The 15,112-nt window shown below is 49.6% G+C and overlaps 3 protein-coding genes across 24 annotated transcripts in view; 1 reads left to right on the top strand and 2 right to left on the bottom strand.

Moving 5' to 3' along the window:
- Nucleotides 1-849, bottom strand: part of SMC1A (structural maintenance of chromosomes 1A) — a 62,536-nt gene extending 61,687 nt beyond the window's left edge. For 11 of the 12 annotated variants that reach the window (XR_013412943.1, XR_013412942.1, XR_013412941.1 and 8 more), the window contains exon 1: nt 640-849. Coding sequence is in view for 4 of the 12 variants with exons in the window: in XM_077989059.1 (XP_077845185.1) it covers nt 640-748 (109 nt within the window). In the remaining 8 variants the exon portion in view is untranslated. The remainder of the gene's footprint in view (nt 1-639) is intronic. The other variant, XM_077989060.1, reaches the window with a different exon arrangement.
- RIBC1 (RIB43A domain with coiled-coils 1) lies at nt 409-11,534 on the top strand. 10 transcript variants are annotated; one of them, XM_077989063.1, is made up of 11 exons: nt 409-440; nt 734-805; nt 1,023-1,152; nt 1,462-1,550; nt 1,709-1,799; nt 6,674-6,790; nt 8,415-8,496; nt 8,699-9,043; nt 10,278-10,396; nt 10,823-11,217; nt 11,334-11,534. In XM_077989063.1, exons 6-11 carry the CDS (start codon nt 6,674-6,676, stop codon nt 11,413-11,415), a joined length of 1,140 nt encoding a protein of 379 aa, XP_077845189.1. In that variant the 5' UTR covers nt 409-440; nt 734-805; nt 1,023-1,152; nt 1,462-1,550; nt 1,709-1,799; the 3' UTR covers nt 11,416-11,534. The 10 variants fall into 10 exon arrangements, with proteins under 10 accessions (XP_077845189.1, XP_077845188.1, XP_028697974.1 ...); XM_077989062.1 differs by lacking the exon at nt 1,709-1,799; XM_028842141.2 differs by lacking the exon at nt 1,023-1,152 and having other exon boundaries at nt 413-440.
- A 151-nt stretch (nt 11,535-11,685) lies between these two features.
- On the bottom strand, nt 11,686-14,837 carry HSD17B10 (hydroxysteroid 17-beta dehydrogenase 10). 2 transcript variants are annotated; one of them, NM_001261171.1, is made up of 6 exons: nt 14,786-14,830; nt 14,151-14,315; nt 12,672-12,836; nt 12,413-12,541; nt 12,223-12,331; nt 11,686-12,019 (listed from the first exon to the last, which is right to left on the bottom strand). In NM_001261171.1, the coding sequence occupies exons 1-6, from the start codon at nt 14,810-14,812 to the stop codon at nt 11,829-11,831; spliced, it is 786 nt and encodes a 261-aa protein (NP_001248100.1). In that variant the 5' UTR covers nt 14,813-14,830; the 3' UTR covers nt 11,686-11,828. The 2 variants fall into 2 exon arrangements, with proteins under 2 accessions (NP_001248100.1, XP_077843736.1); XM_077987610.1 differs by having other exon boundaries at nt 11,688-12,019; nt 12,250-12,331; nt 14,786-14,837.
- Between the last annotated feature and the right edge of the window lie 275 nt (nt 14,838-15,112).

A 15,112-nucleotide genomic window follows, 5' to 3' on the forward strand; every position in this document is an offset into this window, starting at 1 on the left:
TCGGTGGTAGGAAAGGGGCGAGTTCGAGGCAACTACCTCTGACATAGCGGTTGGGGGTGGGGATCGAGACCTCAAGCACTCTAAAGTCTGGAAGGCTGGGTCTGAAATACAAAACTGCCGCCTCCGGAGAAGAGTAGAAAGGAAAGAGTTGGAGTGTACCAATGCGAGGCGAGAGGAGACGCTGGGCTGAAACAGAAGTGCACCGTTTGGGACCGAAGGCTACGGGAGAGCTACCAGCGTCCCCACATTTTGCGGAGGGGGTCAAATAAGTCTGGGAAGCCGGCTCCGGGCGGCGCGGCGGGGAGCCGCGAGGCGGGGGACTGGCAGCTGGCGGGAAGCTGGCTCCAGACGCGCCTACTTTGGCGGGAGGGGGAAGTAGGCGGGGTAACTGGCAGCTCGGCCCGTACCACTCGGCCGGGGCGGGGGCCGCGCAGGAAGAGGCAAGTGACACCTGGAAGGGGTTCGAGTTAGAGCAGCCGCGTGGGGAGAGTGGGTTCGAGCAGAACCCCCTCTGGAGGGGCAAGGAACCCGTAAGGGTCCGCGACGTTTCAGGTTACATGGGCTGGGTTGTACTACTCCGGAACCGGATAAGGGGTCCAGGCCGGGACGTGCGCAGGGCCGCAGCCAGGTTTATCTCACCAGAGCCATTGGGTCCAATGATGGCGGTGAACCTCTGAAATGGTCCGATAATCTGTCGACCCTTGTACGACTTAAAGTTCTCGATCTCAATCAGTTTCAGGAACCCCATGACGGCCGCGGCGCCGGCGGCGGTAGGACAGGCCGCGCCGTACGCCCGGGAACCGAGGTAGCCCGCGCGGGAAACGCCGCAGTGCAAGCCGGGCGGCCGGCAAATGTCGCGAGAATACCTCCAGGCCTAACGGGATTTTCGGCTTCCGGCAGGAGTGGGACCAGGGGCGGGGATTGATGTTGCGTATACGAGGAGCGAGCTGACGACTGGCGTGGTGCCTCCGCCCCCCTTTCTTGTTGCATGGCAACAACAAACACTTGCTCCTGTGGACCAGGTCCTCGGAGGAGTTGGTGCTGGGCGGAGTCAGAGCAGCTCTTGAGGTTCAAGGAGGCGGGGGAGACCTGAGCTCACGCTTGCTGAGACAGAAGTCACAGCAGGATTATGCCCCTCAGGGCAAGAGGAAGGTGGGAGCTCGGCTGTGGCTTTAGCCTGGCCAGCCTTCACGGCTAGGACAAGGACAGGGGCGGGAATTGGAAGGACCCGGGGGGAGCGGAGGGCTGGACGAGAAGGAGGGGCCAACGGGAGGATTCAGTGTTAGGTGAGCTCAGACTTTGCTAATGGTGGGGTGGGATTGGAGGCGGGACGGGATGCCAAGGCGGATGGGGTGTGAATGGGGCTGGGGCTATTCCCAGGCAACAGGGATACAGGCTGGGGAAGGCTACGGCCTGAGATACTACCCCTATCCGCTACCTCCCTCCTGTTCTACCAAGCAGAGTTCAGAAACTGCCGCCGTAACCCAAGAACAAAGTTGCATGCAGAGCCAACCTAAGAGCTTCAAAATCGGGATTCCTTACTGAGAAAGGTATTTTGTGTGAACCCCCAGGAGTCAGGGTCCCTAAGCCGGTGCTCTCCACCTCCACCTACCTCTCCCTCCATGCCTCTCCCCCATCCCATTCCCACAGCTCTATACCACGATGCCACCTTACCTCTCTTCCCTCTCTGCTCTCTATCATTAATAAGGCAGGGGCCTTAGCAATCCAAGAAGCTTAAAATGTCTGCTGAATCTTCCCCTTCAGTGACCTTATACTGTGGTGGCAGGTGGAAACAGTAGGTAAGTTGGTGCCATTCTCAGACTTAAACACGGAAAGGATCTGGTGGTTGCCATAATTATTCCTTTAACTATTTATTAAATTATGTCCGAAGGCTAGAAAGAGTCCTAAAGACTTAGGACAAGTCCAAGAAAGTGAGGAAGTGGCTGGGTATGGTGGCTGACACCTGTAATCCCATCGTGAGGGAGGCAGGCCAAGGCAGGAGGATCACTTGAGACCAGCAGTTCAAGACCAGCCTGGGCAACATAGTGAGACCCTATCTCTACTAAAAATTTAAAAATTAGCTGGGTGTGGCAGCTCTCACCTGTGGTCTACCCAGAAGGCCGAAGCAGGAGGATCACTTGAGCCTGGAAGGCTGAGGCTGTAGTGAGTGGTGTCTGCACCACTTCACTCCAGCCTAGGTGACAGAGCAATACCCTGTCTCAAAAATAAATAAAGGGAGGAAGCTTGGTAGATGGAATCTAGTAGGGGAGCCATAAATGAAGTTCAGTTGGGAGAAACAATCAGGCTGAGGGGATAAAATGGCTAAAGGAAAGCAATCTCATGTAATCCATGGGGAAATACTGTTCCCTTTTAAAAGATGAGATGGTGAGCCCTGGGTAACATAGCAAAACCCCATCTCTACAAAAAAATTTTAAAAATTAGCCAGGCATGGTGGCACACACCTGTAGTCCAGCTACTCAGGAGGCTGGGGCAGGAAGATCCTTTGAGCCCAGGAGTTCGAGGCTGCAGTGAGCCATGATTGCACCACTACACTCCATCCTGGGCAACAGAGAGAGACCCCATCTAAAACCAAAATAAAATACATTTTATTCTCTGCCTCAACCTCCCAGGTAGCTAAGATTGCAGGCGCCTGCCACCACGCCAGCTAATTTTTTTGTATTTTTAGTATAGACAGGGTTTCACCATGTTGGCCAGGCTGGTCTTGAACTCCTGACCTCATGATCCACCTGCCTTGGCCTCCCAAAGTGCTGAGGCGTGAGCCACCGTGCCCGGCCAAAAATAAAATACATTTTTAAATTAAAAAAAGATGAGATGGCACTTGGGAAAATTAAATTGGATTCTTATCTCACACCATACACAAAATGCTATTCCAAGTGGATTAAAAACCTAAATGAGGCCGGGCACAGTGGCTCATGCCTGTAATACCAGCACTTTGGGAGGTCGAGGCAGGAGAATTTCTTGAGTTCAAGAATAGCTTGGGCAATATAGTGAGACCCCATCTATATTAAAAAAAATTAAATGGGACCTGGCACGGTGGCTCACGCCTGTAATCCCAGCACTTTGGGAGGCCGAGGCGGGCAGATCACGATGTCAGGAGACCGAGATTATCCTGGCTAACATGGTGAAACCCCGTCTCTACTAAAAATACAAAAAATTAGCCGGGCGTAGTGGCGGGCGCCTGTAGTCCCAGCTACTCGGGAGGCTGAGGCAGGAGAATGGTGTGAACCTGGGAGGTGGAGCTTGCAGTGAGCGGAGATCACACCATTGCACTCCAGCCTGGGCGACAGAGCGAGACTCTGCCTAAAAAATAAAAAATTAAATAAGGCTGGGCGTGGTGGCTCATGCCTATAATCCCAGCACTTTGGGAGGCCAAGGCGGGCGGGTCAGGAGTTTGAGACCAGCCTGGCCAACATGGTGAAACCCCGTCTCTACTAAAAGTATAAAAATTAGCCGGGCGTGGTGGTGGGTGCCTGTAGTCCCAGCTACTTGGGAGGCTGAGGTAGGAGAATCGCTTGAACCTGGGAGGCGGAGGTTGCAGTGAGCTGAAATTGCGCCACTGCACTCCAGCCTGGGTGACAGAGTGAGACTCCATCTCAAAAAAACAAAAACAAAAAAAAAAAAATTAAATGAGAAAGGCAAAACTTTAGAAATATAGGAGAATATCTTTATGACCTCCGGATAGGGAGGGATTTCTTAATACTACTAAGCTCAAAGGAAAGATGGGTAAGTATGACTACATTCGAATTCACCATAAAGAAAGTGAAAAGATGTGGTAAGTGCATACAGAAAGCTTCTAAAATATTGATAATGTTCTATTTTCCAAGATTTGTGTAGAGTCCACAGGTGTTCATTTTGTTAATGTGCTTCAGAACCTACATGTATATTAACCACATTGCTTTGTATGTATCAATTATTACCTTAAAAATCAAGTGAAAGCCAGGGCGGTGGCTCACACCTATAATCCCACACTTTGGGAGGCTGAGGCAGGCAGATCACTTGAGGTCAGGAGTTCGAAACCAGCCTGACCAACATGGTGAAACTCCATCTCTACTAAAAATACAAAAATTAGCTGGGTGTGGTGGTGTGCGCCTGTAGTCCCAGCTACTCAGGAGGCTGAGGCAGGAGAATCACTTGAACCCAAGAGGCAGAGGCTGCAGTGAGCCGAAATTGCACCACTGCGACCTGGACAACAGAGCAAGACTCTGTCTCAAAAAAAAAAAAAATCAAGTGAAAAAACAAGTCACAAATTTGGAGAAGATATTTCCCACTTTTAAACAAAGAAATTATTAATGTGTAGAATATTAAAGGAACTCCCACAATTAATTTTAAAAGGAAAACCTGGCTGGGCATGGTGGTCACACCTGTAATCTCAACAACTGGGGAGGCTGAGATGGGAGGATTGTTTGAGCCCAGGAGTTCAAGACCAGCCTGGGTAATATAGAGAAACCCTGTCTCTACAAAAAATACAAAAATTAGTCACACCTGTAGTCCCAGCTACTCGGGAGGGTGAGGTGGGAGGATCACTTGAGCCCAGGAGGCGGAGATTGCAGCGAGCTAAGATCATGCCACTGCATTCCAGCCTGAGCAACAGAGTGAGACACTCTCAAAAAAAAAAGGACAACCTGATTTTTTTTTTAAATGAACAGATATGAATGGGCACTCCAAAGAGAAGTAAATAAAAATGGTCAAAAAAAAAACACATGAAAAGAACTTTATTAAGGAAAATTCCAATTAAAACAAGTAATTATAATTTTGTACCCACAAATTGGCAAAAATGTAAAAGTCTGGTATACCAAGTGTTGGTGACAATGTGTAATGACTAGAATTTTTATACACTATTGTGAAAGTGTAAATTACAATCTCCTTGAAAAACAACTTTAGCAGTATCTTGTAAAGTTAAATATGCATATACCCTATGATCCAGCACTTCCACTCCTAGGTATATACTAGAGAAACTTCCACCCTGTATATATAAATCTTAAAATTTATAGGTCCTTCTGTCTTTTTCTCTTGGGAAAAAAAAATTAGCTGAGTTGTTTGTCCTGCAGTCCTAGTCTCTCTTGAGCCCACCTCAATCAGAGTTTCATCCCCAGAACTCCATCAAAAATGTTCTTGTCAGGCCGGGCATTACAGGTGGCTCACACCTGTAATCTCAGCACTTTAGGATGCTGAAGCAGGAGGAACACTTGAGCCCAGGAGTTCAAGACCAGCCTGGGCAACACAGTGAGAGAGAGAGGGAATGGTAACACATTTTGGATAGTATATGGAATGCTCTTGGAGTAAGGATGAGGGGGAAGAGACTCAGGACACTTCAGTGGTATCAATAATGTTCTGTTTCTTATCTGGGGAGTTAGTTCATGGATTTTTATGTTATCATGCATCCTAACTTACATATATGGGTTATATATGTTCTCCTGTATGTATCAACTACTTCACAGTTACAAAATGGAACACACACACACACACACACACACACACACACACACACCCCAAAAAGATCCAAATAGCTATAGAAGGAATTAAAGAATCATGCTCCAAACAAAGGAACAGCACATACAAAGGCCCTGGGGTGGGAACAGTTACTGTGTTGGAGGACTTGATCAGTGTGCCTGGAGCACTGTAAGCAAGGGAGATGGTGGTTTGAGACAAATTGGAGAGGTGTGCAGGAACTAGATCTTGAAAGCCCACCGTAAGGAGTTTGGATCTGATTCTAAGTACAGTGGGAAGCTAGTGGAGGATTTAAGCAGGTGAGAGACATGATCAGATTTATGTTTGCTAAAGTTTTTTTGACTGCAGCTTTGGCTGGGTTACATGCCAAAAGTGAGCTTCCCAAAATATGAAAGAACACAGGCAAATTTAAGCTTTCTAGCCGTTCATTTGACCAGAAAATAAGTAATAAAAGTAATAAAAAAAAAAAAAAAGAGGGGGACATATATTTCAGAAAAGAAAGCTGCTTCTGGTTTCTGTGATTGGGCTATAGGAGTCAATAGAGGAAGCTGGAATACCAACATGAAGACAGTTGTGGTTATTCAAGAAGGTGGCGATGGTGGCTTGGACCAGGGTTATTTTGAAAGAAGAGGAAGTGAGGGAAAGGAAGGATTAAAGGATCTCTCCTAGATTTGGCCTGAGCAACTTGGTGAATGGTGGTGCCACTTAACTGAAATAAGGAAAACTGAGTACAGTATAATGAAAAAGGAGTGCTGTAGATGTGTTTGAGGCTTAGAAAGGTGAGCAAGGGTCAGATTATGAAGAACCTTATAAATCTGGCAAAGGGGTTGGGCCTTATAAGCACTGGGGAGCCATTTGCTTTAAAGGTGCTTTCAAAAGCTTTATGCTGAGGAGTGCCATGGTCAGATTTGCTTCCCAAAGATCACTCTGGTAGCCAGTGTAGAGAAATCCAGTGCAGAGAGGGTGACGTTGGAGCAAGAGAGCCCAGTGAGGCTCCTGAGATATTTCCTGACACCAGATTGTGAGGCCTGAATTAAGCTGGTGACAGCAGAGATAGGGGGCACAGATATGAAATATATCAGGAAGTAAAATCAGTAGGAATCAATAACTGCTGAAATATTATAGGGAGAAAGGAATGGGGGTGATGTGTAGTCAAAGATGGTGGTTGGCACTGACGGGCCATTCCACCTCCCTTTTGCTCCAGATGTATAACATAAACCAGTCAACAGATACCAAGGAAGCAGCAGCCATCGAGGCCAGAAGAAATCGAGAAAAAGAGCGACAAAACCGATTCTTCAATGTGCGGAACCGAGTCATGGGGGTGAGTGGGTAGTAGGGACTGTTGCTCGGGATCAGGGCCACCTCACTCTTACACCTGGAGAGGAATGTGTAGCAGTGCCCATGATAGCCCTTCCCCTGATTCAAGCAGGCCCCTAGGGTGGGAAAGGAAGGAAAGGGAGAGAAGGCACCCACCCCTACAGGCCTGGAAAGAGCTTGGGAAGAAGGATGGGTCAGTGCAGGGGAAGAGACTAGGGGAGACGGCTGACCCTTCTCCAGTCAGCTCTGGGCCATGTGACCTGGTTCTTGAGACAGGCAACATGGAGCTAAAAGAGGCCTAAAGAATATTTGGAGTCCGGGTGCAGTGGCTCACACCTGTAATCCCAGCACTTTGGGAGGCTGAGGCGAGCAGATCACATGAGGTCAGGAGTTTGAGACCAGCCTGGCCAACATGGTGAAACCCTGTATCTACTGAAAATACAAAAATTAGCTGGGCGTGGTGGTGCATGCCTGTAATCCCAGCTACTTGGGAGGCTGAGGCACAAGAATCACTTGAATCCAGGAGGAGGAGGTTGCAGTGAGCCGAGATCACAATGTTGCACTCCAGCCTGAGCAACAGAGTGAGACCCTGTCTCAAAATTACTGCATATACCTAAACTATCTCTGCAAGGCTATGTTAAGAAACTGTTAACCAGGCTGAGAGACAGAGATGGAAGGGACACTTACTCCTCACTAAACTGTATTCCTTTTTGTATGATTTTGAAATGTGATAAATGAATTATAATCAAAATAAAGAGAAAATATTGATAGTTTAAGAAACAAAAGATAGTTAGGTGAGTGGATAGAGGGGGGATGCAGCATGGTATTCTGGAAAAGACCCCGTAACTATTTAAGGCCAGGTCTGCTGACTGTTGTGTGTGCAGCTTTGGATAAATCACCTATCTTCTCTGAGCCCCAGGCTCCTTTTCTGTAAAATGAGGCTGAAGGAAGTCAGGTGGGTATTAACACACAGTGGCAGCTTTGAAAACCAGTTCATAGTGCCTGCCTTAAGAAGTTGGCTACAGTATTAGCGGTCTGATTGAGATCCAGCTGACAAGCTGACAAGCATTTCCTCGGGGCCTGTTCTGTGCCTAGCACTGTGTTGGGCAGTGGGGATACAGAAATGGCTAAGGCCCTGAAAGGGCTCACAGTCTGGTGGAGGAGAGAATACAGAGAGGCGAACTTCAATATAATGTAGACAGTGGGTTCTAGATTCTATGGGAGTAGAACCTGCCTGAGGGGTCAGGAAGGTGAAGGCTGAGCTGGTCTCGAAGGATGAATTGGGATTTGTGTAAAGAGGGGAGGAAAATGTTTCAAGTGGAGGGAGCAGCTTGAGCAAAGGCTATTGGTTCAAAACAGCCTAAGATATTCAGGGAACTGTAAGCACAGCTCAGAAGGGTAAGGTGGGACAGGGGAAGAGGGTACTAAGGATGAGGCCAGAGAAGGAAGCAGAGGCTAGACCATGGAGAGGCTTACAAACCATGCTCAGGAGCTAGAACTTTATCCAGTAGGTACTGGGGAGCTACAGGAGGATTCTGAAACAGGTAAGTTCTAAGAAGTTTGTGGTAGGACATTGAAGGCCCCCTGCTGGGCCCCTACTCTGATTGTGCTCCTTTCTTTGGGATCAGGTGGATGTCCAGGCCCTGAACAACCAGGTGGGAGACCGAAAGCGTCGGGAAGCAGCAGAAAGAAGCAAGGAGGCAGCTTATGGTAAAAGCCCAAAGCCAGGGGCCAGACAAGGGTGTAAAGAAAGAGCTCGACTGGGCTGAGGTAGGGCAGTTCTGCCTCTGAGTGTGGCCTGAGGCCCTGGGGTGGTGGGACAAACCGGATGGACCTTGAGAGTAGAGGCCATGCTAAGTGGACTCTGTCCCTCCTGGGGTATCTTCTCCATATCCTTGCTCACCACCCCCAGGTACCAGCCAGGTGCAGTATGATGTGGTAGTCCAGATGTTAGAGAAGGAAGAGGCAGATCGAACACGTCGGCTGGCCAAGAAAGTCCAGGAGTTTCGGGAGCAGAAGCAGCAGCTCAAGAACGGGCGTGAATTTAGTCTTTGGGATCCAGACCAAGTCTGGAAGGGGCTTCCAACCTATCTTAGTTACAGTAATACCTATCCTGGTCCAGCCAGCCTGCAGTACTTCTCTGGGGAAGACCTAGACAGGGCCACACGGCTGAGAATGCAGCAAGGGCAGTTCAGGTACAACTTGGAAAGGCAGCAGCAGGAGCAACAGCAAGCCAAGGTTGATGAGAATTGTGCAGGTAAGCAGCCCGACCCTCCAGACTCCGAGATCTGAGGCCTAGTGGGGATCTGTCCTAAGCTGAGTACAGCACCCAGGGGACCAGAACTGTGTGGGGAGGTCCAATTATCCATAGGGTTGGTGCTGAAATGTTAGGTTGTGCAGACCCCAACCTCCCTGACTTCCTTCAGTAACTGACAGTGTAGCATTGTTCTTGATTAGTTTGGCACTCTATTACCTGGAGGCAGCACAGTGCAGACAGATCTAATGGCTCTGCCGCTTACTAGCTGGTTTGGGCAAATGAATTTTCCCTTCTGTGCTTCAGTTTCTTCATCTTTAAAATGAGAATAATAATCTATAACACATAGAGTAGCTACTATTATGATATTATCTGTGGCCACATCCTTTTCTTCCATTAGAAGAAGCCCTTCAAGGGCAAGGACCATGTCTTAATCTGCTTGCACTGTTCACCCTTCACATCAACCCTGTTACAGCACTCTGTTCTGTTGGACTACTTATTTTAGTTGTAGCTAATTGTTAAAGTATTTGTTTAATATCTGTCTTCTCCCTAAAATGTCAGACTACTGAAGATGAACCATCTCTTTCATGTCTACCCATCTCCCATACAGTGTCTGACAGGTCTTAGGAACAGCAAGGAGCTCAGTGTGGCTGAAGCAGAAACAAATTGTCAGTACCTTTGCTCATGCCATGCCCTCAGCCTGGAATGCCCTTTGCTCTTTTAGCCTGTATACAAAATGTATTTCAAGGATCACCTCTTCCTGGAAACCTTCCTCTTTTCCACCACCCAAAATCCTCTTAATACCCTGTGTACATCCCTGCCATTGCTCTTGCCAGATTGTGGTCTATCTAGTTTGATCAGGGAGTTATCTGAGGATAGGATTTAATTCAATGGTATCATTAGAACCCAACACATGGCCCTTAGACTGAGATTCAGAGATATGAAATGATTTACCCAAAATCACACAGCTCAGAAGCAACAGAGCTGACATTGGGACCCAGGTCCATTGGAGGCATCTTTTAGTTATGCACTTGAGAAATCCTTGTTGCTGCACCTTGGCTGTTCCTAGCCAAGGGATGTGGAAGTAGTTCCTTCCACATCCCTACAACTCAGACACTACCCCCCTCCTAAACATTCGTACACACACAAACACAAAACTTGCTGAACAAATGGCTGGATGAGTGAAACAGGAATGGAGCAAGCCAGTACAGTACCCCGGCCATATTTCTCTGTGTAGATGCGCTCAGTAACCAGCTGCGCCTCGCCATGGACGCGCAGGCCACCCATCTGGCCAGGCTGGAGGAGTCCTGTCGTGCGGCCATGATGTGTGCCATGGCCAACGCCAACAAAGCGCAGGTATGGCCTGAGCCATCCAGTACCCTGGGCTCTCCCCAACTGCTGAACAAAGTCCTGGGGAACCTTAGCCACATTCTTCCTCTTACATCCCCTCTTCAATCAGCATCAGCCCTCTCATCTGAGTACTCCCCTTTCACCAAAGGCCCCTCTTAGGGTACAAGTCACCTCTCCCCACCTCCAGAAGCAGGATGACTTGAGAACAGAACATTGCCCTCTCATCCTCCGCTTCTCATCTAAAGGTTTCCTGAAGGCAGAGAAGTTCCCTGCCCATTATCCCCAACACATACGTTAGGGGCATTGAAAGGCCATGTAGTATGTGTTCTTTCTTTCCTTGAGATGGAGGAGTAGGGCCATGTTCCCCCCTCCCCTGTGACAGAGTTCCCTGAGGTTGGGCACCCAAATGTTTGCATTTGGGGGCTCCACCAGGCAGCTGTGCAGGCTGGGCGTCAGCGCTGTGAGCGTCAGCGTGAACAGAAGGCCAACCTTGCGGAGATCCGGCACCAGAGCACAAGTGACCTACTGACTGAAAACCCCCAGGTCGCCCAACACCGTACGGCTCCCCACCGGGTCCTGCCCTATTGCTGGAAGGGCATGACTCCAGAGCAGCGAGCTGCCATCAGGAAAGAGCAGGAAGTACAACGCTCTAAGAAGGAAGCTCACCGTCAGGCTGAGAAAACACTGGATACTGAATGGAAAAGCCAGACCATGAGTTCAGCCCAGGCATTGCTGGAGCTAGAAGAGCAGGAGAGGGAATTGTGTGCTGTATTTCAAAGGGGTCTAGGCTCCTTCAACCAGCAGCTGGCTAATGAGCAAAAAGCCCAGTGAGTTCTAGGTGGTGGTGGTGGAGATAAATGCCAAGGGAGGGAGAAGAGGGATGGTGAGGAACCAGGGAGAGAGGGAAAGCATGTCAGCTGAGATCTCTGGACTTCTTTCACAGGCAGGATTACCTGAATTCAGTAATCTATACCAATCAACCTACAGCCCAGTATCACCGGCAGTTTAACACCAGCAGCCGCTAAGTTCAGGATGTTTATCTCTTCCTTCTCCTCCATCAAGCTCACAGGCGGTTAGGAATCAAAGAGAAAAATGCTGCATACTCCCACCTTCTAACCTAGGTAATAAAGTTCTTCACTCAAAATCAAGTCCACGTGTTGTAACGGGACACAAAAAGTATTATGAAGGTATTGCCTTTCCCACCCCACCCTGGAGCTCTGAGCATCCAACCCTGTCACAGCCTTCACATTTCTTCCCCATGCCAGGCCCCCTAGCACACAACACTGCCTACACTCTATGAGAAAAAGAGACTTTATTAGGCACAGAGGACAACTGGTAGGCAGTTACAAAATGGCTACTAGGCTTCCTCCCAAGCTGGAGAGTAGTACCCCAGGGGAAGGAAGGGCAGAGGAGCGTGTGTTTTCTCTGCCTTCTCCCTTCAAGGCTGCATACGAATGGCCCCATCCAGCCGGATGACCTCTCCATTGAGGAATGGGTTCTCGATGATGGCCTGTACCAGGTGAGCATACTCAGCAGGGTCACCCAGTCGGCTAGGGAAGGGCACTTGGCTGGCCAAGAAGTTGCGCACTTTCTCTGGGAGGCTGGTCAGCAGTGGGGTCCCAAACAGACCTAAACAATATAGCCAAATTCAGAGACTCACCCTTGCTTTCATATTTACCTCGTTCTTCCTCACTTTAGCCCTACTTCTTGGTGCTTCCCTGGGGCCCAAAGATAAAAGGCTGCTGTTGCTTAGGTGGTGAATACCTTCTCCTCTCAACTGTCCATGGATCCCACCCAATCCCAGGTGTGACGGAGAGAGGGGATATGTCTACCTGGAGCAATGGTCATCACCCGGATGCCTATGGGAGCCAGATCCCGAGCAATGGGCAGTGTCATGCCCACTATTCCCCCCTTGGAAGCAGAGTACGCAGCTTGTCCAACCTGGAGAAAGAGTAGAGGTCATAGGTGGGAGGGCCCCAACAAGTCACTTAGGAGGCATAAGTCTTGCCCCTGCCCACACACCTGACCCTCGAAGGCAGCCACACTGGCGGTGTTGATGATGACCCCACGTTGGCCTCCCTGGTCCGGTTCATTCTGGCCCATCTCACCAGCCACCAGGCGGATCACATTGAAGGTGCCCATGAGATTCACCTGTAGGACAGGTAGAGACATACTATAGGACCTGAGGCAGAAGAAGCCTTTGTCCCCTAAAAACTTTGGGGTCCTCCACAGCCAGACACCTCTTACTCCCACTATCCCTGGAGAACTTCCAAGGCCTTACATTAAGAACTCGCTGGAAGTCTTCCAAGGTATGGGCCTGGCTCTTCTTTAAGTTGTATGTCTTGATAGCCACCGCGATGCCTGCACAGTTGACAGCTACATCCACACGGCCAAACTTTTCTTTTGCTAGAGCCAGAGCTGTTTGCACATCCTTCTCAGAGGTCACCTTCAAAGGGAGAAGTGGAGAAGGTATTCATCTCCCAGCACACACTCTCACCACTAAACTTGAGGGATGGCAGGGCAGGGCAGGGCATGCCCAGTACTTGGGTGAGAAGAGATTTGTGAGAAGGGATAGGCCAAGAGAAAAGGTTGTAAAACTTGAGAGATAGGCTGGGTGCAGTGGCTCATGCCTGTAATCTCAGCACTGGGAGGCCAAGGCGGGTGGATCACTTGAGATCAGGAGTTTGAGACCAGCCTGGCCAATGTGGTGAAACCCCGTCTCTACTAAAAATACAAAATTAGCCGGCATAGTGACACATGCCTGTAATCCCAGCTACTTGGAAGGCTGAGGCAGAAGAATTGCTTGAACCCAGGAGGCAGAGGTTGCAGTGAGCCGAGATCGTGCCATTGCACTCCAGCCTGGGCAACAGTGAGACTCTGTCTCAAAAAAAAAAAAAAAAATTGAGAGAGTAGGTCAAAGGTGAAAATGTTAGGTAATGTAGAGCAATGTTGCAAAACATTTTTCAAATCAATACCCTCTTGATAAATTCACATGCTCCTGAAGATTCTTAATTGCTGTGGATCAGAGCACTAATACAACTCTGTTGTGAGGCCGTGTGCAGTGGCTCACACCTGTAATCCCAGTACTTTGGGATGCCAAGGCAGGCAGATCACCTGAGATCAGCAGTTCAAGACCAGCCTGGCCAACATGGTGAAACCCCATCTCTTCTAAAAATACAAAAAAACTTAGCTGGGCGTGGTGGCGGGTGCCTGTAATCCCAGCTACTTGGGAGGTTGAGGCAGGAAAATCGCTTGAACTCAGAAGGTGGAGGTTGCAAGGAGCTGAGATTGTGCCACTGCATTCTAGCCTGGGCGACAGAGCAAGACTCCATCTCAAAAATAAAAATTAAAAATAACCCTGTTGTGAGAATTATTGATAGGAAGATAAACTAGCTTTTTTGTATCCTTACCTGCTAAGATGATTCATCAAGTTTTACTTTCTGTAGTATGTTTCATGAAAACAAGTTTTTTGACTTTGTAAATATAAAATTACAAGGCACAATATGCATTTTCAAATCATACATAACTCCTCCAGGAGATTGTTATGTCCAATCCCCATCCCATTGTTGTGAATCCCAGCTTTAGAGAATCCTTATCACAGGTGGTCTCACAGTGCTTGAAGGCTCAGGCCAAAAGAGACAAGGAGATGGGTCCACCGGCCCCATAGAGGAGACCCTTATGGGAGGGACCCCCACAGGTTCCCAGGCCGGTATTGGTGACCTCATGCACACCCTGGGAGAGGAGAGGTGACCCCACTTACGTCGGCTGGGGCGAAAACGCAGTTGTTTCCTAACTTCTTGGCCTGGGCCTCCCCACCCGAGTTGGGCAGGTCCAGAAGCACAGCGGAGGCTCCCTGCCCCACCAGTCGCTCCGCCGTGACCAGGCCCAGGCCCGAGGCTCCTCCGGTTATTACCGCCACCAGGCCCTGTCAAAAGCGACACGGACAGGGTCAGCTGTTACATTGACCAGACCATCCCCACGCTGTCACCTGCCTGTTCTCCAGCCTTCTGAGAAGGGGGGAGGGGAGCGGTAGTGGTCACCCCTGCGGGTAAACCAGGTGTGCCGCTTCTCCTCACCGTTGGGACCTCGGGGGCAGGGGGAATCTCATCCCCAGACAGCCCGTCCCATGACCCTAAATAGATAGATAGATGATAGATAGATAGATAGATAGATAGATAGATAGATAGATAGATAGATAGACAGACAGACTGATAGATAGATAGACAGACAGATGCGCCGCGGAGTGTTTACTTTCACCTCCTGAGCCCAACGGCCACAATACCAGGCCTACATAAGCATGACCCTTTCCCCCGAAACCGATCTCTTTCTCCTAGTTTCACGGCCGCGCTGACCCGGCCCGTAAAGGAGGGCAAGCAACAGAGGCAAAGAACCTACCTTCACGCTCCGACACGCTGCTGCCATCTTGTCGCCGGCCACTCCACCGGATGGGGGCGCAGGCGCTCGCTGATTGGCCGAGGCGAAGCGGCGGAAGGGGCGGTTGCGATGGAGCGGGGCGCCTGCCGCTGCCGCGTGAGACGTGGGGGCGTGGCCTGGTACCTTAGTACCTTGGTCAGAGGGCGAATTCCTCCTGCTAAGGTATCCCCAGAGAGTTATTTCAGCTGGGGAAAGAGACCAATAGCAGCAGTACAATACCACAACACCCCTCGCCCTACTCTCTAGGTGACCTTTTGGCAAGTGGCCCGCTCCGCGTGGGAGAAGAGG

This window comes from Macaca mulatta, chromosome X (genome assembly GCF_049350105.2).
Source record: "Macaca mulatta isolate MMU2019108-1 chromosome X, T2T-MMU8v2.0, whole genome shotgun sequence".
Taxonomy (NCBI): domain Eukaryota; kingdom Metazoa; phylum Chordata; class Mammalia; order Primates; family Cercopithecidae; genus Macaca; species Macaca mulatta.